At 53.5% G+C, this 24605-nt stretch overlaps 1 protein-coding gene across 5 annotated transcripts in view; it reads left to right on the forward strand.

Annotated features, from left to right (window-relative positions):
- The window catches only part of CACNA2D2 (calcium voltage-gated channel auxiliary subunit alpha2delta 2), a 642762-nt gene that overhangs the window by 514876 nt on the left and 103281 nt on the right, over positions 1–24605 (forward strand). For all 5 annotated transcript variants that reach the window (XM_045024558.1, XM_045024559.1, XM_045024560.1 and 2 more), the window contains 2 exons: positions 5159–5290; positions 5895–5952. In XM_045024558.1, coding sequence (XP_044880493.1) covers positions 5159–5290; positions 5895–5952 — 190 coding nt within the window. The remainder of the gene's footprint in view (positions 1–5158; positions 5291–5894; positions 5953–24605) is intronic.

The raw sequence follows: 24605 nt of genomic DNA on the forward strand, positions 1-24605 counted from the left end.
AGCACATGGCATCCCCAGCTGAGATCAGTGCCCCTTTTGTGCTGGGCACTGCATGTGAACTTACTGAGAGGCAGCCCCTGCCCCCCCTCCGCTCAAAGAGCTTGGGCCCAGATCTTAAAGGTAGTGTCTTACAGCCTAAACAGACAGGACTGGCAAAGGGCAAGCAGGGAAACAGAGGTGCAGAGAGGGAAGTGACTTGCTCAAGGACACCCAGCAGGGTCAGGGCAGAGCTAAGTGGTCTCCTGCATCCCAGTCCAGTGCTCTACCCACTGGGCCACACTGCTTCAGTGGTCAGGGATGCTGCAGGACGACTGACTGAGCAGAGCTCTGATAGCTGTCTCTCCATAAGGGGTTGTAAGGGCATCGGCCACATTAAGGATGGGGAGGAATTGTCTGGGGGGCTTTGGGGAGGAATAGGTGGAACTCCCAGGATAAAACTGAGCCCGGAACCCAAGTCCAGCCTCCCAGCAACAGCCACCGGCAGGCTACCATGACCTTGGCCACTGGCAGAGGCAGGTTACCAGGCTGGATGGACCATTAGGAGCCTGTTCTGTCTGCAGAGAATGGAGGCAAATTCTGTATCTTATGGCAGCGTTTCTCAAACTGGGGTCTGCGAGGGTGCTGCAGGGGACCCAGCTGGATCCAGCCCTGCTGATCAACTCCTCCTCCTCCCTCCCAGTGCCTCCTGCATGCCAGGGAACAGCTGTTCAGGGGTGTGCAGGAGGTGCTGGGAGAGGAGGCGGAAAGAGGCAGGGAAGAGGAGGAGCAGGGGTGAGGCCTTGAGAGAAGAGGTAGAGAGGGGGCAGGGCCTGGGGCTGATCTGCAGGTTGGGGGGGGGGGTCTGTGAAAAAATTTAAACCAAAATGGGGGTCCTTGGGTTGCTAAAGTTTGAGAACCCCTGTGCTATGGGATCTACAGGAGGAGTGTAGCTAGCAGATGGTGACTGCTCAGTAATAGGCAAGGTAGAGTAACTTGGATACAGCTAGATAGGTAGGAAGGAAGGATAATGAGGCAATCTGTAGCCATCACCAGCGCTAGGGAGTCGGCAATGGGAAAACGTTGGCTGTTACAGAATATTGGAGTCGTGAGAGAACCTGGATCTGGGTTTCTGGGTCTGCATGGCATGGGCCCTGGGAGGAGAACTGGACCTGGATTCCTGAGCCCTGGGGCCCTGGGTGCAGCACCCAAGTGAAGGGGATCCAGCCAGCATGATTTTCTCTGGGTAGCTGTCTCCTGAGGGCAGCCTATGATGTTTATATTCAAGTACAAAAACTGCTGCTTAAGGAAGATTAATCTCCCTCTCACAAGTCACTGAGAATGCAAGAAACCAAAACCGGCGCAATGGCCAGAAAGCTGGAGACCAAGAGCAGCTCTAAGGCAGAAGCCTTCCTGGCTTGCTCAGGGCACAGGTTGTGTCCAAGCCTCTCTAGACAGTGGCCTAGTAGCCCCCACTGGGATGTGCAAACAGCGCAGCAGGTGGTGTCAGCAAAGGGGAGCAACGGAGAGATTGGATGCAAAACTGGCCCCGTTTGCAACTGCCCCGAGCCCTGATGGGGCTGGATTGCCCAGTTCCCTCATCCCACCCATCCCAATGTGGGCTCTCGCTGCAGCCCTTCAAGGGCATGGAGCTGCTCTGGAGGTGTGTGCCAGCCTAGCTGAGGTTTGAGGCCATGACACTGCAGTCAGCATCGTGCCATTCCACAGTGCAGGCTGGCACCCCCTCTTGGCACTGGGAAGGAGCAGGGCTAGGAGGGGCTGCCCAGTTTGTGGTGGTTGGTTTTTTCCTCTGTTTAATTTTAGGCAAGATACGGCTCTGCTTTCAAGAGTGGCGTTCAGAGCCACAAATGCTCTCCTAGAATGTTGGCTTTTAAAATGTTGAAAATCCCTCAGCTCATGGGGGTGAGCTCCCAGCAAGTTTGGGGCATCTTCAGAGCCTGCAAGGCCCCTCAGAAGCCCCTGCTCTGGGAACAAGCCCCCCAGTGCCAAATTCTGCCCGGCACAGCAGTGGTGCTGCACAGATGCCATGGGAGCAGTTAATGCTGTCGCCTGAAATCTGAGACCCCTCGCTCTATGCAGATATTGTTCTGACCATCGATCTGTTTTGCCTAAGCGTTTGTTTGTGCTGCACCTGCCATATTGCTGTGGTGCCGGGGTACTGGTGGAGGGGGAATGCTCACATAGTCTTTGGATGGAAGAGAAGGGATTCCTTTCCTATCTATTCCCTGTCTCTTCCCTCCCTTGTCCTGCCCGTGGATGGATACCACCATTCAGTGCTCCCCGCTCCTTCACCAGCGTGCACTTCAAACCCCAAATGGGACGGGTGGCTTGCAGAGCATTAGGCTTGTCTACCCCGTCTCAGATGTTGCCAGCCTGCCCTGCTCCAAATACCTCCCCCCCCCCCGACACACTTTGCGCCATTGCCGGGTCTGGCAGGGTGGTGACCCTGTGAAATCTCTTCTGAGCTGGAGAGGGTCAGGCCCCTTCCCATCTCTGTGCTGTTGTCTACCTTTGCATATGGAGCAGCATCTCCCCTGACATGTGGTGCAGTTGCTGAGAGCGGAGCCGCAGGGAGGCAGAGCAGGCAGGAGCTTGCGCTGGGCTCAGGTGGGCACTCCCCAAGCAGGTGCAGAGTTCCAGGGTTTCAGAAAGGGGCTGGGGAGGGGATGGGGCAGGCGAGGTTCTTATTCCCACTGCATGAGGAGGCTGCAGAAGAGGAAGGGAGGAGAGAGAGATGGACTGGGCCAATAACATGAAAGGAGTCAGGACTCCTGGGTTGTAGTCCCGGCACAGTTGCTGTGTTGTAAAGTGGGGAGAGTTCAGCCCACTTGTGCGCTGCAGGAGGCTCTATGTTTTCCTCCTCGCAGAGAGCCGAGATCTTCAGCAGGAGGAGTTTGAGAGACTCACCAGCCTGAGAGTACTCTACGGGGTTCAGACCTCCTCATCCTTCTTCCCCCGTGCTCAGCTCCGCAGCTCAGCCCTGTGTCATTGCAGAAACCCCCCTATTTCCCCAGCTACCCCTTGCCCCCGGCTCAGCCCTGTAGGAGCTGCCCCACTCGAGTACTATCCTTAGAGGCTTCTGAAAGAAACAACTCCTTGTAAAGATCGACTAACCGCATGCCTGTCCCACGCACTTCAGCAGTCCCGGTCCCATCTGATAATCACAGTCAGGCTGCTCTGAGCTCATTGCTCACCTCAGTAGCGGAATCATTTCAAATCGCTCTTTGCCAGTGTCTTAATTGCTTTTGCGTCGAGCACGAGGGCCGGTGTGAATGCAGAGTGGGGCGAGCTCCCGGAGGGCCGCTCCTCTCACCTGTTGTCTCTTGGGGACTGGCTGATGGAGGAGGGACTCGAATGCGGCCCCCATGGGAGACAGACCCAATTTATTTCCCATCTGCCGTGGGTACCTGGCGGCAAGCACATACCACAGGCTTGAATGTGCCTCCTGCAGTTCCTCGTTTTGGGGATGGGGGTCCTTTGCCCACCAGCCACTCAGACTGGGAGCCTGACACCTGCCTGGGGTGACTTTCTGGATCTGTGCAATAGTGTGTGAAGAAGAGGCCCAGAGTCTCTGCCAGCTGCTGATTGAGAAAGAAACAATCAGTCTGGGAAGCTCGGATTTGTCCATCTCCCCATCCCCAGGTTGAAAGTACCCCAAGTACCCCAAGCCATGGAGCTCAGATCTGTGAGGACCCCCATCTTGGCCCACCCTGGCCATTGAACTAGGGACCTCGGCAGCTGCAGTCACAGACTCCCCTCCCCTGAGGATCGGGCAGAGAACAGAGCAACCCTGGGTTATGCAGACGCAGGAGAAGGCCCCTAGTTCACAGCCAGAGGGTAGGTCTATATGGCAGTGACGGGGCTTGGCTGTAGCTCACTTGCTTGGCTGTAGCTCACTCGAGTCCTAGTGCAGGTGAGTTGTCCGATAATCATGCAGGGTTCAGGAGGGCTCATAGAGACCCCGCGGAAGTGTGTGCTGCTGCAGCTCCACTGCTCTGGGACACGGGATACCCAGGTTAAAGCTAGCCCCAGCATGGCCAGCTGAAGCCACACCCCAGAACTGCTGCCACGACATGCCCTGAGGATCAGTTTTTGCAAACATTGACAGCTGTGTGTAGTATCTCCTGCAGAGACCAGCTCCCTGCACTACAATGGGGTCGCCCCTGGGCCAGTGGTTGCACTTGGGAGCCAGTGTTGGCAGGATCAGCCCTTCCATTGCAGGATCGGGTGTCAACACAAAGAAGGCCCGGGACTACACTGTCTTAGTTCCAGAGTTGTGGTGTGACATGAGTTAGATTCAAGGGGCCGGATCCTGCCCTGACCCAGGCCTACTCCCCTCAGAGTAGCTGCCTGCTTACACTGCCCATGCTGGGTGTAGGGGCATCAGGGCAAGAGCGGGCATGCGCTGGTGGATGGTGAGTGGGTAGCGGAGACCTGGAGGAGGAAGGAGATGGAGCCCAGGCCCAGGGGCTGGCAGTGGGTGAGACACTGGCACAGTGCACTGGGTGGGCAGGGAAGGAGGGCACACGGGGCCCAGGGACAGCACTGTGCTGAGTGTGATTCCGATGTGACGCCGCCCAGACAGAGCTGGGTAGCTCCAGGCTGATCTGTGACAAACCAGGGCTCACCTCTGTCTGGCGTTGGCTTCCACGTGCCCACGTCTGGGCCTGGGGGGCGGCTTCCAGTGCCTCATGGAGCCCAGACCCTCCCTTCCATGGTGCTCTGCTCTTGGGGCCCCAGCATCACAGCTGTCATTTCTGAGCCCCCTGCCCTCCCACCCCCAGCATCCCCTTGGCCCCAGCCTTGCATCCTGTGCCCTGCTGCAGGAGTGGGGGGTCTCCCACCCCTCCTTCCCCGTATCAGGGGAGGCACAGGGGCTACTGAGTGAGCGCTAGGATGTGCTGAAGGGTTACCATCAGCCACGTGATGGCACACAGCTGAGATTCACAGCAGAGCAGTAGCTGCTGGGTATTGTTACTCTCCTGGGCCAGCCGCGCCGCAGTCTAGATCTACACCAGTCAGCACCAGCGGAGGACATGGCCTGCCGTGTCCATGTGTTCCCTGGCCAGCCCCTTTCAGGCCGAGGATGGGAAATGAACGAGGTCCTCTCCCTAGGTCCTGTACACCCCCACTCAGCCCGTCCGGGCTCTCTCCTTTCCAGCCACCGTGATCCTCAATGAGCTGAACTGGACTGAAGCCCTGGAGGACGTGTTTATCGAGAACCGGAAGGAAGACCCATCTCTGCTGTGGCAGGTGTTTGGCAGCGCCACTGGCGTGACCCGCTACTACCCAGGTCTGTTGCGCCGGCATCGCGGCTTTCTTGGGGGAAGGGAAACATGGCAGCATGGCCCCCGAGTAACTGCAGCAGCCTCAAACACCCCTGCTAGGAGGTGGGGCATGCCCAGGTTAGGGGGCAGCAGCACAGTGCTGCCTAGTGCCATGCTGGGAGCTTAGGTGCTGAACTCAGGCTTTGAGATTCACAGTCCTTTTACAGGTGCCTATAAGGCATTACGATCTGATACCTAACTCCTTGGGAGCATTCAGCCCCTCCTCTGGCACTGGGCTGATCACATGCCCCCAGTAACGGCCAAGCTCCTGCTGACATCCACAGCAGCTTTGCCTCTGCAGGGAGCATGTAGCTCAGTGGTTCTCAGCCCACGGGCAGCCCAGTCAGCACACAGCTGCAGCCCATGTGACATCCTCAGGGCTATCCAGGTAGAATATATACTGTGTGGATGCGGCCCACATAACACAGAGAGCTGCATCTGCAGCCCATGATGGGCAATAGATTAAGAACCAATGAGCTAGCTCATTGCCTCCCCTCCCCCAGCCTCTATCCCGTGTGCTGACATCCGCCTCCCCAGCGGTGTTTCACATCTCCTCTGTTTTCATTGCAGCCACCCCCTGGAGGGCTCCCAATAAGATCGACCTGTACGACGTCCGCAGGAGGCCTTGGTGAGAGGGGAGGGGAACAGTCCCCCGGGGGGTGGGCAAAAGGGCTGCATGTGAATGACATACCGGGATGGGAGGTGAGCGCACCCTGAACCACTTCTACAATCTGGGCACCCGCCTTCCATACAGTGCAGCAAATTCCTGGGCACCGAGGGCTAGGCCCACCCCCTGCAGGCTGCACCCATACTTGGAAGCTCCCATTGAGGTAGCCAGCTGTTTGTTTTCATGGAGCTCTGTGCTGCCTCAAGGCTCCAACAGCTCATAGGGTATGGCTACACTTGCGAGTTGCAGCGCTGGTGGAGGCTTTCCAGCGCTGCAATTAGTAAGTGTCCACACCTGCAGGGCACATCCAGCGCTGCAACTCCCTGGCTGCAGCGCTGGCCGTACACCTGACTCAGCATGGGGAATAAAGATTGCAGCGCTGGTGTTGCAGCGCTGGTCATCAAGTGTGGCCACACACCAGCGCTGTTATTGGCCTCCAGGGTATTAGCAGATATCCCAGAATGCTTTTATAAATTACTCTCTTTGTTTTGTTATGCAGCCTCTCTTTGTTTTGTTGTGATCCCGGAGCTGCTTATCTACAAACACAGCTCCTGTTTGCTGTGATCAATCTGTGAACAATCAAATGAGATAATGAGGCAGGCAGGGAGTGAGTGTTTGCTTGACAGAAACGGGGCAGAGGGGAGAGAGGGAGTCCGTTGGCTGCAGGCTGTTTGCAGTTAAGAGTTAAGGGTAAGGGATCGGGAACATGTTCTGATTTTTCAAGGCAGGAAGGTAACACACAGTGTTGGCTCCAAAAATCCACTCTCTCTCTCTCTCGCCCGCTCCCTGTCACACTACGCCCCGCCCCACCCCACCCCACCCCCCTCTTTTGAAAAGCACGTTGCTGCCACTTGAATGCTGGGATAGCTGCCCATAATGCATCACTCCCAACAGCTCTGCAAATGTGGCCACACACCAGCGCTGGTAGCTGTGAGTGTGGCCACACACCAGCGCTGGCCCTGCACAGCTGGACGACCAGCGCTGCAACTACCAGTGCTGCAGATTTGTAAGTGTAGCCATACCCATAGCAAAGCTGACCTGGTCACAAAGGGCATTGAAAAGAGCCAAGAACACCAATGGTCAACGTCCCCAGTCTTTCAGGTACTGTAAATTGCCAGCACGGCCATGCATTGGCAGAGCGTTCTGGGCAATTGCATGTAAATGAACACAGCAGGCCCCTCCCACTCCCAGCACTGCCCCAACAAGCAGCTATTAAAATGGTGATGGGTTTACCAAGGCCTGGTGTGTAGCTGTTCAGGAGTCTCCTCCCTTCCCGTTTCTCTCTCTCCTCTTGCCTGCATCTTCTCTTCCCCTTCTCCCTCCATCCCTCGCTCACTCTTGTAGGGAGGCAGCTAGGCTGTATGAAACTCCAGGTCTGGGAGCAGCCAGCTCTGTCCAATTTTCATTTCACACATCATTGGTGTTGGAAAATGGATACAATAACACAGGCAGGGGCATCGGAGCTGCAGCTTTTGGCTCCTTCTTTCCTCCCCTCCCCTTCCTTCCTGCCTCTGGGGAAGACAGAGGGTTAGGCAGATAGATTCTTAGATACAGATCAAGCGGGTTGATCATCTTCCTTCCTTTCGCCCCCAGTAGAGATGGTAAGTGTGGGGCTCATTCATAGGCAGCACTCACATAGGATCCCGTTTAAAAAGAAAAACGAACGGGACAGCGAGAGAAATACGAGGCCCAATGACAGACTGTGTTGAAGTGATAGCTGCAAGCATCAATTTAGCCACACATCAAGTTAAGCATGATTGAATCAGTTACGATTAGCCTGGTAGAGAAGCTAGCTCTATAGGGCTAATTATTCCACCACAAATGCAGGGTGCTTGGGATTTCCTGTTTATTCGGGGTTCCTTTTAACTATCCAAATGGCACTGGCTGCCTGTGATGCAGGGGGTAATAGAAAATATAAGGGTGCTTTTGCTTCCCTACATTCTGCTTTGATCCCTACCTAACAGCCTTCTTCCTGCACTGAGCCTACCTCTGGTTAGGTGACAGCTCTTTTCTTTTGTTTGCCTGACAACTGCTGTTATCGGGTTTTACCCATGTCCTCTTTAGCCCCTTGCTTGTCCAAACAGGTATTTACCTCCTGGAAGGACACAGCAGGAGGGCATCCTAAGCAGAAGCCCTGGAAGGGCAACAAAGAGAAAAAATATCAGAGTTGGGGAAGGTTTTCATGTTTAATAGCCAGCATTTGCATAAACAGTAGCAGCTTGTTTAAAGTCTGTCCTTTAAACTCCGGGTCCCTGCTTATCTGGAGCCAGACAAAGCCCCATCCCAACAGGGCTGGCTGCAGAACAGATAAGGTTCTCTCAGCTGCCAGAAGGAGAGACACAGGCGTGAGCATGTTCACCTGCAGGGTGATGCAATGCGAAGGTGGTGGAGTTAAAAGCACCTAAGTCAGGAAATGAAAGCACTAAGGTGCAGACCCTTGAGTGAATTTAGGAGCATAAATATAGGGGTCAGGTGCCTAAATCCCTTTTTGTAAAGCAGGGCCGCACCAGGGCTGAGGATCTGCCACACTAGGCACAATGTAGCCATGTTAATGGTCTGAGAACTGTAACTCTTCCATTGTCTGACGTGTCTGGGTCTAAGGCCCGAGCCGTGCAGGTATTTTCACCCACCTGCCGTGTGCTGGAGTCAGTGGCACTCTGCACAGGCAAAGGGATGGGATTGCAGGGTCAGACCCAGGTTTTTAAATGAAACATTCCCTGTGCTTAACGATATTAGGCCCTGATTCAAGAAAGCCCTTACGCATGTACTTAAAGTTAAATATGTGTTGACATGCTTTCCTGAATAGTGGCGTTAGTATTTAAATGGTTCCATTGGCTCTGCAAGTTCATACCTCATGGTGGTGAATGAGGGGAGCAAAGTGTTTCCATTATCTGTCTGTCTATCCATCGGTTTGTTGTAATAAGCCATAAATCCAATGTCTTTGGGTCCATGATTTTTAGCCTCTACCAAAGTTATGAATTTAAGCTCCCAGCTTGTCTTTTGAAAGTGTTGTGCAGGTTTCCTTTAAAGACGAAGACTGAGAGGTCAGATAAGCTAAAGCCCATGTCAAGTTTGGGCACCTGAACTGAGAGCTGAGAGTGACACCCCCTCAGTAAAAAGAAACCAGAGTCCTGTGGCACCTTATAGACTATGCTCCAATACGTCTGTTAGTCTATAAGGTGCCACAGGACTCTTTGTCGCTTTTTGCAGAACCAGACTAACAGGGCTACCCCTCTGATACTTGACCCCTCTCAGTGACACCCCTGCTGGGCCCAAGCAGCCTGACAGGAGGAAGCTGCCCGACACTAATGCAGAGAAGACAAAAGCCAGACCTGCGGCGGGTGTGCGGGGAGTAAACTGGGACAAGGAGCCTGGGGGTGGGAAATTACATACAACTAGGTTTGTGTGTGTAGTATATATATATTTTCATCCTTTCTCCTGGGGATATTTTTAACAGGTGGGTTCTCTTTGTTTAGTTCACCACATTAAAAACAACCCTCTCCTGGAAACCTGTGGGTGGCAACATGAATGTAGCATTTGCTCTAAATCCATGTTTAGACATGAACAAGGAATGCTGGAAGCTGTCACATTTCAGACGCCTTTTCTTCTCTCATATAAATACACATTATGCATCCAGCGCGTAGCAGACACTGGAATCCCTTGGAGAAGTTGCTACCCAGAAGCCACGAATAGACACTGTTTAGACTTTTCTTTCTTTCCTTCTGATGGTATTTGTTGTGCAGAAGGAAAGAGCTGGTTGGTTTCTCTGTGGAATACCTTCTTCCTGTTGCTTTAGTCATCTTTGCTTCTTTAATCTGAACAAATTTCATTCTTGAGAAAGGTGTCTCATTAATCTGAGTTCATCTCCTCCCTCTGCCACTGACTGATGTATGACAATTACTCTCTCTAGGCTTCCATTCCCCATCTTTAAAACTGGGCTTAATAATCCTTGTTTTCGCTGGCTGGTCTATGGATACTGTATCCATAGACCAGCCAGCGATACTAAGCTCTTAGGAGCTGGGACTATCACTATGGCTATGTCTATGCTGTAGCCTTGGCCCGTACGCCTACATGTGTTGTTGCCCAAATCCTCTTGCCATCCACAGCAAACCCCTCAAGCGCATGCTTATTTGCACTCTGAACCCATACTTGCCTGCACTGCCCACTTTGCCATGAGGACGCAGGCAAGATCACTTGAGTGCTGACAGCCCTCCAGGGCCTTCCCACAATTCCCCCTGAAGGACAGACAAGTTCTCTCTCAATTGACACAGCTGACTGGGGCATTTGAGCACCAAGAACTATGGGATGTGTGCAGACGAATGCAGGAACAGTGAGGACACACAGTCACAGGGCAGGGCTTTGCCATGGGGAGGCTGCCACCTAGGCTAGGCTGACACAGGTGCCAATCACCGGACAGCTGAAACGACACTCAGATCTTGAATGCCATGGTTTTTTGTCTATTGAAATCGCAGAAGAAGGAAGGTTGTTTTCCATGGGGATTGTGTATCATTTCCGTGATTTCCACACAACCCGCTTTGTTTTTACAAAAACAACATGTTTGTATCATAATTTGCCCCTTAAGACTGTGTGCAAAACACGCTGCCTGGGGAGACTGGCTGTCTGCAAACCCAGCTGAAAACAGGCTTGTAGCAGCACAGCATCGCTGCAGGGCAGCTTTGTCTTACCAGGGCCTCATCCAGCAAACACTTCATGAGAGTCAGAGAGAGGTTGGAGTCAGCAGAAGCTCTGCACACTGAGGACATGCAGGGTCGGGCCCAAAGCAGATGCCTAGCTCCCATTGAAGTCAATGGGAGTTCTGCATGTGGCAGGCATACAGGATCAGGCCCCAGCAGCTCCTGACTGCAGGAATGGGGGGGTTTGCATGCTTTCCTCTAAGGGAGGGCGCTACATTGCACAGGCGTGCATAGGATTTCAAGAGGCATTCTGCCCTGCCCTGCCCAGCCTTGCTTTGTCACCAGATTGACAAATAGGACAGAGCGGTGGGAGCGCGCACCCCAGCGCCAATCAGGCTCTGTCTTTGACAGGAAATTAATGGCCCCACCATTATGGTTAATTGTCTTTGATTGCTGCACATTAATTATTAACTTTCCTCAGTTGTGGCGGCTGTGCAAGGTTATTAGGAAAGGAGCCGAGTGTGGCTGGCTTGTGTTCGTTTACTGTGCTAAGGCCCTTACTGATGCGCTTTCTCCTGGAGCTTGTTGGAGAACAATCCTTGTTAGCACCAGCATGAATCCTCTCTCCTCAGCAGCAGCAAAGCACTTAAGCGTGGGCTTAAGTCAATGGGATTTTAAGTGCATGCTCAGAGCTAAACAAGGACTGAAGTGTTTTGCAGAGCTGGGACTGACCTCCCAAGTCTGTGCACTTGAGAATGGAAAGTGCCTGCTCCTCACAATTTCTCTGGTTCTAGCGCTAACCAAAGTCAAACTGTTGTGGGAAGAGCCGGCTGTGAGCCCTCCAGAGAGGGGCCTGGGAGAACTGTACGCCCCACATGGACAGTTCTAGAGGAACAAACAGGGAGGCTGTTACGCATGGGGAGAGAATCCCCCCTCCACCTACAGCAGGGGCAGGTTCTGCAGTCTGGGGGGACATCCTCAGTGCAGAGGTAGCCCTGGTGATCGGCCCATGACTTAGCCTTGCCCAGGTGTTAGCAACTGCCCTGCAAATCAGACCCCAGTTGCTGTGTCCCACACTGGTGCTGCTCTGCCCCGTGTGTGTCACTAGGACTTCTGGGGGCACATCTCATGGGTCTCTCTGACTCTCTCCCAGTGAACTGTGTGAGCATGGGTCTGTCCTCCTGGGCACACAGCGGGGAATTGTGGGAAGGCACCAGTGGACTGTCAGTGCATGGTTTAGCCTGCGTCCTCACTGCAGAGTGAAAGTAGCAGCTGGGCTCTAACCCCCCACCCTGAGGCATGACAGCTAGCCTGAGTTAAAAACACCACCAAACTCAGCTGAGAGGGTTTGTGTGTCGAAGGGGCGGGAGGAGAGAGTATTAGAGCAACACCCGTAAGAGCCAGGGCTCAATCTGCACTGAAGACAGACCCCAATAATATGTCTACACTGCAATAAATGACCTACAGCACCAAGCGACAGGGCCTGGGTCAATTGACTTGGGCTGAGAGCAGTGTAGACCCTGGGGCTTGGGCCAGAGCCTGGGCTCCAAGACCCACCCCCCAACCCCTGCCAGGTTTAGGAGCATTTATGCTGCTGTTTTTAGCCCCACGGCCCAAGCCCAAGGCCTGGTCTACACTAGGACTTTAAATCGAATTTAGCAGCGTTAATTCGAATTAACCGCTCAACCGTCCACACCAGGAAGCCGTTTAATTCGACCTAGAGGGCTCTTTAGTTCGAATTCGGTACTCCACCCCGACGAGGGGAGTAGCGCTAAATTCGACATGGCTATCTCGAATTAGGCTAGGTGTGGATGCAAATCGAACTTACTAGCTCCGGGAGCTATCCCACAGTGCACCACTCTGTTGACGCTCTGGACAGCAGTCCAAGCTTGGATTCTCTGACCAGCCACACAGGAAACGACCCGGGAAAATTTGAATTCCTTTTCCTGTCTGGGCACTTTGAATCTGATGTCCTGGTTGGACATCGGGGCGAGCTCAGCAGCACCTGCAACGATGCAGAGCTCTCCAGCAGAGGAGTCCATGCAATCCCAGAATAGAAAGAGGTCCCCAGCATGGACAGACCGTGAAGTCCTGGATCTGATCGCTGTGTGGGGCGATGAGTCTGTGCTTTCGGAGCTGCGCTCCAACAAACGGAATGCAAAGACCTACGAGAAGGTCTCCAAAGCCATGGCACTCAGAGGATACAGCCGGGATACAACGCAGTGCCGCGTGAAAATCAAGGACCTGAGACAAGGCTACCAAAAAGTCAGAGCGGCAAACGGACGCTCCGGAGCACAGCCCCAGACATGCCGCTTCTACGAAGCACTGCATGCCATTCTAGGTGGGTCTGCCACCACTGCCCCACCAGTGACCGTGGACTCTGAGTATGGGATAGTGTCGAGGGGCAGTTCCTCGGCGATGTTCGCCGATGGGGAAGATGAGGAAGGGTTTGTGGAGGACGACGCAGGCGACAGCGCTTGCAATACCGCTTTCCCCGACAGCCAGGATCTCTTCATCACCCTCAAAGAGATCCCCTACCAACCCTCCCTGGCCGTTAACCCGGACTCAGAATCAGGGGAAGGATCAGTCGGTAAGTGCTATAAACATGGAAACATTTATTTTTTAAAAAACAGGAATAAAAAATATGTAAAAACTATATAAAAACTTTTCCTTAAAAAACTATATAAAGAGAAGGTCCACACATATAGGGATGGAACAGAAATCCTCCTGGGACACTTCCACGAAGCTCTCGGAGAGCAGCTCGAAAAGTCTCCGCAGGAGGTTCCTGGGGAGAGGTGCCTTATTTGGTGCTCCGTGGAAGCACACTCTTCCGCACCAGGCCATCCTAATGTACAGCGGAATCATTGCCTCCACCAGCATTGCAGCGTACGGTCCTGGTCTGTGCAGGGATTCTAGCAGCATCCTCTCTCTCTCTCTCCGAGTGACCCGCCTCAGGGTAATCTCGTTCGGCGACTGCTGCATCTAATTAGGGCAATTAGTGTACTGTTACTATTGTGAATGCTTGATTTTTACTTTGCATAGCAATGACCTTCGTTTAACAGCCACGTGTTGGAGGCCGCAGAGGAAAAGCATACAGTGATCTTTCCCGGGCACAGCCGCGAGGGGCTGGAACAGGGTCAGACTTTATGCTTTACAGATTGCCTTCAGCGGGAGGGCACAGCTATCCATTAACTGTTAAGCAGCCTATAGTGTAGTGCTTACCAGGCCTGGCTGCTACACGGATTCAGCTGTACCGCCCCGCTTGTCCGATCTCCTGTGCAAGACCGCAGCCAATGAAAGCGTATTCCGAAATCTCGAACTTGTCCTGAGAGCTTGTGAGACTAGGTGCCCTGTATGGTCTTGTTCACAGAAACTGACTAGACTGTGTTCAGTGTTCGCAAACATGTATCTTTTCAAGGAAATCACTTCCTTTTTCCCATCACACAGCTGCGGCTCTTTCACGAACTGCCCCGGCATCCCCCTCACAGAGGCTGGCGCAGATTAGGCGGCGAAAGAAAAAGACTAGGGACGACATGTTCTCGGAACTGATGGCTTGCTCCAGAGCCGAGGCGGCCGAGCAGAGACAGTGGAGGGAGACCCTATGTCAGCACCAGCGCTCACACAGCGAACGGGAGGACAGGTGGCGGCAGGAAGACCAGCAGGCGACTCAAACGCTGCTTGGGCTAATGAGGGAGCAAATGGACACGCTCCGGTGCCTTGTAGATGTTCTGCAGGACCGCAGGCAGGAGCAGAGAGCCCCCCCTGAACTGTATCTGCAACCGCCTTCCCCCGCCACAAAGTCCTGTCCCCCCCTCACCAAAAATCACAAGAAGGAGGGGCGCTAGGGGCCGTGAAAACTGTCACTCCACCCCAGCAGAGCGCTCATGTACCAAACAGCTCTCATTCCCTAAAGTATGAGAAGTGCTTCCCTTCCTGGATCACCCAGTCCCAAATCCAAGTTTCATCCCCCCACTGTGTAGTTGAGTATTAAAAGTAGTTTGTTGTTATTCACTGTTTCCGTCACGTTTTCCTTGTCAGAAGACTTTGTGTGAAGGGGGGGGAGGGGTTTTTTAATTGCATAGGACAGCCTCCATTACCAGGGTACAGACTTGGGGGCAGGATCAACAGCAGGACACACACAGACTGCAGTCACTAGGCACTAGGGTCATTCTGGGAGGTGAATGCTGCCCCGGGTCAGTCTGTGAGGTGTATGCTGCCCCAGGGTCCTAGCGCCTGACATCCACAAATGGCAAGGCAGGCTGCCCTTACCATGCCCTTCCACCCTAGCCACGAGCCTCTCCGATGCCCTGAGCCCCAGCAAGAGCCCTCATCCACGGACACATACTCACCCTTCCCACACACCCCTCACCCCTTCCTACGCCCCAACCCCCAGCCCAGAGCCTGCATCCAAACTCCGTCCCAAAGACGGCACCCCTCACCCCTTCCTGCAAACCCACCCCTTCCTGCACACCCACCTGCAACCGTCCTCCCCCCAGAGACCGCTGTAGGAGCAGGAGCCTGTCATTCCTCTAGTGTAGAAGCGGTCTGGACATCAGTGCACACCGTACCCACCACAGTCCGCGTCCATGTTTCAACCCTTGAACAGGAATTCATAATTAAAGAAAACTTTATTAATAATCAGTGTTCCATTAAAGTTATTTTAAAACGTGTGTTGGAAGGGGGGAAACCTGGAGAACGGGGTATGTAACCGCAGATCGAAGTCAACAGTCACTGAAACAGGCTCAGGTTCAGCTTCTCTGTAAATCAACTGGAGAGTCATAGGTTACCCTGCTCTCCGAGGAACCTATCTTTCAAAGCCTCCTGGATGCACAGCGCTTCCCGCTGGGATCTTCTATCGGCACGGCTGTCTGGCTGAGCGTAATCAGCAGCCAGGCGATTGGCCTCAACCTCCCATCCAGCCATAAAGGTCTCCCCCTTGCTTTCACAGAGATTGTGGAGCACACAGCAAGCAGCAATAACAACGGGGATATTTTTTTCGCTGAGGTCCGAGCGAGTCAGTAAGCTCCGCCATCTCCCCTTGAGACGTCCGAAAGCACACTCCACCACCATTCTGCACTTGCTCAGCCGGTAGTTGAAGAGTTCCTTCTCACTGTCCAAGGCGCCTGTATAGGGCTTCATGAGCCAGGGCATTAGCGGGTAGGCTGGGTCCCCGAGGATCACTGTAGGCATCTGCACATCCCCAACCGTTATTTTGTGGTCCGGGAAGAAACTACCTGCCTGGAGGCGTTTAAACAGACCAGAGTTCCTGAACACACGCGCGTCATGAACCTTGCCCGGCCACCCAAGGTAGATGTTGGTAAAATGTCCCCTATGGTCCACCAGTGCTTGCAGCACCATAGAAAAGTAGCCCTTTCGGTTAATGTACTCGCAGGCCTGGTGGGCCGGTCCCAGGATAGGGATGTGAGTGCCATCTATAGCCCCACCGCAGTTTGGGAATCCCATCGCGCCGAAGCCATCTATGACGACCTGGACGTTTCCCAGGGTCACTACCTTTGAGAACAGTTGCTCAACAATTGCGTGGGCTACTTGAATCACAGCAAGCCCTACGGTAGATTTGCCCACGCCAAAGTGGTTCGCTACTGACCGGTAGCTGTCTGGCGTTGCAAGTTTCCAGAGGGCTATGGCCACTCGCTTCTGCACAGTCAGGGCTGCTCGCATCCGGGTGTCCTGGCGCTTAAGGGCAGGGGACAGCAAGTCACAGAGTTCAAGGAAAGTGCCCTTACGCATCCTGAAGTTTCGCAGCCACTGTGATTCATCCCAGACCTGCAGCACTATGCGGTCCCACCAGTCCGTGCTTGTTTCCCGGGCCCAGAATCGCCGTTCCACACCATGAACTTGACCCATTGCCACCATGATCTCCACTGCGCGGCGTACCCTGCTTTGTGAGAGGTCTGCGCCACTCTGTGACTTCCTGTCCTCACCGTGCTGCCGGAGCCTCCTCGCCCGATTTCTCAGCAGCTGACTGTGGAAGAGGTGGACGATAAGGTGCGAGGAGTTGACAACGGCCATAAGTGCAGCGATGATCGCAGCGGGCTCCATGCTCGCAGTGCTGTGGCGTCCGAGCTGTAACCGACCAGAGAAGGGCGCGAACAGATTTCCCGCCGGCGCTTTCAAGGAGAGAGGGCGGGAGTGACGGTTCAATGATGACAGTTACCCAAAACCACCCTTGACACATTTTTTCCCCCAGCAGGCATTGGGGGCTCTACCCAGCATTCCACTGGGCAGCGGGGACTGCGGGAACTGTGGGATAGCTTCCCACAGTGCACCGCTTCCAAAGTCGACGCTGGCCCCGTTACTGTGGACTCAGACAGTCGAATTAGTGTATTTAGTGTGGATACACAAATTCGACTTCATAAAGTCGATTCCACAAATTGAATTAAGTAGATTCGAAATAGTCTTGTAGTGTAGACGTACCCCAAGTCAGCTGACCTGGGTTCAGTACTGTGAGTTTTCTTTGCTGTGTAGACATACCCTTGGTGACCTATCTCATAGAGCTGGAAGGAACTCTGAAGGGTCATCGAGTCCAGCCTCCTGCCTTCACTAGCAGGACCAAGTATTGATTTTGCCCCAGATCCCTAAGTGACCCCCTTAAGGATTGAACTCACAACCCTGGGTTTAGCAGGCCAATACTCAAACCACTGAGCTATCCCTTCCTCCTGTCTACACTAGCCCTTTTCCCCTTGCATTGCTCAGCAGTTGGGGTTCCCGTAACCACAGCCCTGCCTGGCCCTGCTCAGAGCAGGTGTGCACCGCCTGGTGGCCAAAAGACCAGTAGCCACCAGCGCCTTCCATATGAGAGCACACCCACCATCGCTAGCCCCCATTCCTGGGACTCTGCGAGCAGCAGTGGGAAATTGTAGGGGGAAGTGTGGGGTGAAGGAGGCAGAGAAACAGAGGTTGCAGCTGGGCCAAAGACCAAGATCTCCCTTGCCCCTGCAGAGATAGCTCTGCCCAGGGTGGGCAGACATACACAGCGAGAGCCCTCCTGGGATGGGAGAATGGGGAGTGCTGGGACAGGCCCTGGAGTTAATTCCAAGAGCTAATCTCTCATTGCCAGTGAGTGGGGCAACGGTGCGGAGTCAGGAGAGCTGAGTTCTGCCAGTCTATTTACAGTGTAAGCCCTTTGGTTTGTTTAGAGCATACAGCACCTGACACAAGGGGGCCTGATCCATAGGTCCTACTGTAATACACATAATAACAATGTGCTTCCAGCAGGGTCATGTGATGGTAGCTCAGGGTCTGAAATTCCAGCTTGCCAAACTCCTTAGCTCCCCCTTTCTTTCTCAGGGTGAGGGGCCCAGCACACAGCTCCTGCCAAGAGCCATTTGGATTGCCCAGCAGCACGGCCAGTGGGCAGCTCTCCCTTGCTCCCTGCCTTGATAAATGGCCTTATTAAATAAACCCTTTTCCTGCAGTGCCCTGAGTATTATGCCGAGTTCACTGCCCAGAGATAAATGCGCTGCCACCATCCATTAGGAGCAGCATCTTAGTTCGGCCTCCTTATGCCGTCCAGTGTGGGAGACTGGAGCATGGTTTAACGAACCAGAGCATAGGTCTATAGATGGAGAAATGGGTCCAGCTTTAAAGGCTGAGGCAGGTAGACCCATTCACACGGGTGCCCAGAATATGCCCTGCGCTCCCCCGAAGAGCCATGAAACTCACCAAAGTCTAATGTGGTTTATTTCACCTGCACCCGTACATACGTTCCTGTTTGTGCACCTGTAATGTCACCAGGGGCACGGGGCTCTCCAGTCCCCTCGCTCCCTGTTTTACAGTCTCTCCACTGGCTGCCCATAAAACTCTGTATTGATCCCACGGTTTTAGAGCTCATTTCAGAAGCATGCCAGGGCCTGGTACAGCAGACAGATCCTTTGTCACCCTCTGCTCCTGGTCGTTGGTGGAGGTCAGAATCAGCCAGGCTGGGTTGTTTGTCCCAGTCATAAACCAGGGTCCTTGGAGTTAAGGTTTTGAGCAACCCTGCCCCAGTTTAAAATGAGTCTTGAGTTGCAGAATTGGGATCCAGCTCCCAGCTTCCCCAAGGCTCAGAGGGTTGGTTCAGTTCTGGGAAGCACAGAGTTCTAGGAAGCAAAGGTGAATCCAAGCCACCTTATACTATACATATTATGGGCTGCTTCAGGAGCTGAAACAGGCGCTTGGTATAGAGCAGCCTGGGTGGGGCTCTGATTTATGGCAGCCTAGAGCAGCTCAGAATCACTGGAGCAGGAGAGCCCCCCAACAGGCCCCCTTTTGTCCACATGCTCTACACTGCAGTTTATGAGTAGGGATGGCGTCAGGGTATTTCCCCCTGGCCCTCTGGATTTCAAGTGAATCTGAAGAACTGAGTATTTGCTGCAGCGTTGATCTGTTCGGAGCTAGCATGTGGGGGGCACTTCAACCCAGCCTCGGTCAAGTCTTCTGCCGGCCCAAGTGATGGCCCTGGTGTGTGTGCATCTTCTTGTATCAACTATTCCCCAGCAGCATGAGTAAGTGCGAGAATGGGTCCTTTGTGAGCATCAGTGGCCCAGGGCAAGATGGGACTTGCTGCCAGCTCGAATCTCTGCAATGAATGGGGATGTCACTGCAGTGCTGGGCTGCCTTTTCTTTTCTCCTAAGTCTGATCTTCACTGTTTACAAGTGATGGGGAATATTGACGTGAAGGGATCCCAAGAGTGTCGGTCTTCCCTTGGGTTGGATGTCAGTGGCGGGAATCACGTACACAATCCACACAGACTTGCTCACAGGGGGCAACAGTGCTTGCTCTTGCTGTGCCAGTTAGGGCTAGTGCTGCCTTCGTGGCACCAGGGTTCATAGCAGAGGATGGAGGGGACAGCCCTAAAAATCAGTGTCCTGTCCCTTTTCCCCTCTCCCTCCAGGACTCAGTACAACATTCTTTGTTGCTTCTCGTGGTTATGGGGATGGGGAGGGGTTACCTGCTGTCCCCCAGCTGTGGCTGACCCATCACAGCACCCCCCGGCTTGGTTCAGGAAAAGAAAGCCCCATGCCTTGCCACCAAATGCAGGACTCAGGACCCAGAACAAAGTGCTCACCCTTGCACTCCCCTGGCCAGCACACATGCAGTCTGGGATGTGGAGTCAGGGGCTCCGAGGCAAAGCAGGAGAGAGGACGGGGGTCTTTTACCAGCTGGAAAACATCTCTTGTTCCTTGGACAGTGCCAAAAGCAAAGGGACTGGTTGGTCCCATGGCTGCTTGTGAGGCGGAGAGCTCAGCCTCACCCCCAAAGAAAATATAATCATTTCCAATTAGTGAACATCCCTCACTCGCTTTAGTAATCAAGGCCTGTCCATTTACAAGTAATTCCCAGTAATGGTGAGTAATTGACAGTAATTAAGCACTAATTCACATCAGGCCAGATCCTGTTTGAGTCAATGACGAAGCTGCCTTTGACGTCAACCAGGGCAGGATCAGGTCCTTGCCAAGCAGCATGTAGACATGGCAGGAAGGATCAGGCCATCTGGAGATGCACTGGTAACATAAGAACGGCCATAGTGGGTCAGACCAATGGTCCATCTAGCCCAGTATCTGTCTTCTGACAGTGGCCCATGCCAGGTGCCCCAGAGGGAATGAACAGAACAGGTAATCATCAAGTGATCCATCCCCTGTCACCCAGTACCAGCTTCTGGGGGCATGTCTACACTGGCGGAGTTACAGCGTCAGGAGTTACAGCGCCACTCAGAGAGCGTTGAAGGGAAACCGCTGTTGGGTGTTCACACTGTCAGCTGCCTGCGCGATAGCGTGTTCACACTTGCGGCACTTGCAGCGGACTTTGGAGTGGTGCACTCTGGGCAGCTATCCCACAGAGCACCTCTTTCTCTTCTGCTGCTAAGAGTTGTAGGAAGGCAGAGCGGGTCGCAGAGCATCCTGGGTCCTGTTCCAATGCCCCATGATGCATTGCTTTGTGTCCCAGCAATCCCTCTGCTTCCATCCGCATTTGGCGCCATCTTTCATCAGTTTCTGTACTGCGCGCCTTGCCTCATCAGGCTGCAGGAATGGATCCCGAACTGCTGACCAGTATGCTGCTCGCTCTGACCAATACATCATGGGTGGCATTGGAGTTATTCCTTAAACTACAAAGGCAAGAGGAGTGCGACATTGATCTCGCCACGTGTAGTAGCTACAACACGAGATTGCTTGTGGCATTCACGGAGGTGCTGACCACAGGAGAACGCCACTTTTGGGCTCAGGAAACAAGCACTGAGTGGTGGGATCACATCATCATGCATGTCTAGGATGATGAGCAGTGGCTGCAGAACTTTCGCATGAGGAAAGCTACATTCATGGAACTGTGTGATGAGCTCGTCCCAGCCCTGCGATGCAAGGACACAAGAATGAGAGCTGCCCTGTCGTTGGAGAACCACATGGCCATTGCACTGTGGAAGCTGGCTACTCCAGACTGCTACCGATCGGTCGCTAACCAGTTCGAAGTGGGAAAGTCTACCATTGGACTTGTGTTGACGAAAGTCTGCAGGGCTATTAATCACATCGTGCTCCGAAAGACCATAACTCTGGGCAACATGCATGCCATTGTAGATGGCTTTGCACAAATGGGCTTCCCCAACTGCGGAGGGGTGATAGATGGCATGCATATTCCAATTCTGGTACCAGACCACATAGTCACCGAGTACATTAATCGCAAGGGGTATTTCTCAGTGCTTCTCCAGGTGCTTGTCAATCACCGTGGGCATTTGACAGACATTAACGCAGGCTGCTCCAGAAAGGTGCATGACACATGCATCTTTCGGAACACTGGCCTGTTCAGGAAGCTGCATGCAGGGACTTTCTTCCCGTACCACAAGATTACCGTAGGGAAGTTGAAATGCCCATTGTGATTCTAGGAAACCCCACCTACCTCTTAATGCCATGGCTTATGAAGCCATACACGGGGCAACTTGACAGCAGCAAGGAGGCTGAGCAAGTGCAAAATGACTGTTGAGTGTGCTTTTGGCCATTTAAAAGCCTGCTGGCGCTGCCTCTATGGGAAGCTGGACCTGGCCAATGACAATATTCCTATGCTTATAGCCACATGCTGTATGCTCCATAATATTTGTGAGGGGAAGGGTGAAAGCTTCACTCAGGACTGGACTGCAGAGGCTCAGTGCCTGGAGGCTGAGTTTGAACAGCCTCAGGGACATAGGAAGCCATGGGGGAGGGATTATGTTTGGGAAGTAGAGGGGGCTAGTGGACAGGGCCCTGAACTGGGACTCTGGAGAGCTGAATTCTAGTCCCGGCTCTGCTTGTGAACTCAGGTAAGTCACTTCCCCCCCCCCCCCCCTTAGTCTGTCTTGTCTGTTTCCATCACAGGCCCGTTGGGGGGCTGTTTCTCACCGTGCGTATGTCCAGCACCCAGTGCGATAGGGTCGTGATCTCAGCAGAGGCCTCCAGAAAACAAATAATAACCTTAACTTTGGGCCAAAGATCCTTATAAACAGAGCTGTGCACAGGGAACGAAACATGGTGCCCAGTGTCCCACAAACGTTTCTGTGTTTGTTCCAAACTGCTTCGTGCCCTGGATGTGCTTTTCACAAAACTGCTGCCAGCTGACTTGTTCCCGCCCCGCCCCCCGTCACGTGCAGTGTGGCATTTCACGCTGTGGGGCTGCAAGCCGGCTGTTTGTCAGGAACGAGGAGGGTTTTCAAATCTCCCAGCATAGCCTTTAATTCTCCCCCGCCCCAGCCCCCGCTTTGAGGGTAGAACTGGGGAGGGTGAAAACAGATCCAGTTTGCATTGGAAAACTGCAGATTTCCACTCTTCTTTATGCACACACAGAAATGGGTCATTTAACATTCCAATCAAAGTGCAAAGATCTGGCACTAAGTATTAATAATTTGCAATGTGAGAGCACCAGTCTGGGCCCCAGTGTGCTGGGTGCTGTACAGACACGTCTCCCCTGCATGCAGACCCATGCTTGTCAACCCCTCCTCTGAGCATCCATGCTGCAGAGCCATACATGGGCCTCGTCCACACAGGGCTGCAGTGACCTGGGTTTGGCACTGGGGTTTCTGGGGGCATAGCCCAGGGTTCCCAGCGCCTCACTAATGGGAGCCATTGTAGGAATTGGTTCGCAGCATATTGTGGTAGCACGTGTCTATGCTTCCCTCTGCGGAAGCGATGTTGGCTAGTGCCAACACATTTTAGCTGAGGCTCCACATGTTCCGTGCATGAGTCTGTTCCTGCCAGGGCTGAGTCATGGATCCAGCCCTGTTGGATGAGCTGCTCCTGCATGCCGCAGCGGGGTACAGAAAGAGGGTTTGGCAGAGGGTGGGTGGCATTTCCACAGCAGTCGCTGACCCTTGGAAGCTGGCAGCAGGTCTCATTCATGGTGAGAGACAGCCCCTGCCCTGAAGGCTCAGTGTTTTAAGGCTGGAGATGACAGGTGGCTATAACAGACAGACGGGGGAGCACAAGGAAACAATGAGGTCATACTGATCAGTAGGCTGGGCAGTGGGCATGACAAACCAGTGTCCACTGTTTTGCAGGCATCCCAGCAGAGGGCAGCATTCTGGAGGAGGACAGGGAGGTCCTTTTGCAGTTATTTTGGAGTTAGGATTTTGCATGAGGTCTTTGCGGCCAGTATTGTGTCCTGTTTTGTGTCCCCCTGCCTCCAGGTTAGGTATGAACCTCACTCCATGAGACAGCGCTTTCACCCTGTTGCTGTGAGGGGCACTTGGTGGGAAGCAGACAGCCCGGTTTTGTGTGTGCTCTTTAAACAGGCGATAAACGCTTTCCTAATTGTTCTTAGCGGGTGGGTTCAGGGTGTTTTTTTTCCTTCCAAGCAGCTAAAAATAACCTAATCAGGTCTGGCCTTTGAAACCACCAGGGGGGGCAAACAGCATCTTAATATGAATGTGTGTGTCAGCAACATAATCACTGCTAAGAAAAAAAAAGGAGACTATGCTGATGGAAGAGTTTAGCATTTCGAGCTCATTAAGCTGATATGATACTGAATGGCGGGTCGCTCTCAATTTGCAAGGCCTTTCTGCAGCCTTCCCTTGGCTTTCCAGGAGAGCTAGCATCATCTTCTCTCCCCTTCTCCTTGGCACACTTTCCTGGGCAAGTGGGGCTGCCACAGCTGAAGGTCTTCTTAGCGTATGCACAACGTATGGCAGGGGGGCCGTGACCCGGATTCCTCACCCAATTTGGTCCACTGGTTGGATCATTAGCTTCCCCGGCCTGGGCCGGGTACTGACAGGGAATGGTATGTGAACGCTGATCCATGGCCCCCATAGCTGAGGATTTGTGCTGCCAATTTGTGCTACGGTGCTGCAGAGCTCTGCTGTGACACCTGTCGCGCTTCAGTCTCCATGGCATACAAGTAATGCCGTTTGCCTTGGTGTCCCAACTTCCATCACAATCCATTGCAGCCAGTACAGTGGCTCAGCAGGCTGCAGTGTGCTGAGCGCACTAGCTGTGGATCTGGCTGCAGGAGCAGTACTTGGGGAAACGTGGCACTGAAGGGCAGGGGAGCTTGCAGTGCACGAGGAGTGCAGCCTATCAGTTACTGAGTGGTACCGAGTGCGAGCCCTGGTCTGCTACAAGGACTTGTGCAGAGAAGAGAGCACCTGGCAGAATCTCCCATGACCCTGCTCCTGTCCACTCCCAGTCACAGAGTCAGAGCCCCAGGGAGAGCGACAAAGCCCTGTCCATCTGGCTGAGTGAATAAGCACACAGGCACACAGCCCCTGCCTTCCCAGGCAGTGTGTACACCCCACTTTTAGGGACAGCCACAAACTGTGCATCCTGGTAACACTGATTTCAAAAGACCCCATTACCTGCAGAGCTGGGTATTTGGTAGAGGAAGAGAGGCTATTGCCAAGCTTCTGGAACGCCTGCAGGACCAACTGAGCAGTCTGGCCATTCACGCTCCCTATACTTTGGATAGGGCAGGTTTTTCCCCATGCCCCATTTTTGACTGATTTGCGTTGCAGTGTCCCCAGTGTCTGT

This window comes from Mauremys mutica, chromosome 7, assembly GCF_020497125.1.
Source record: "Mauremys mutica isolate MM-2020 ecotype Southern chromosome 7, ASM2049712v1, whole genome shotgun sequence".
NCBI lineage: Eukaryota > Metazoa > Chordata > Testudines > Geoemydidae > Mauremys > Mauremys mutica.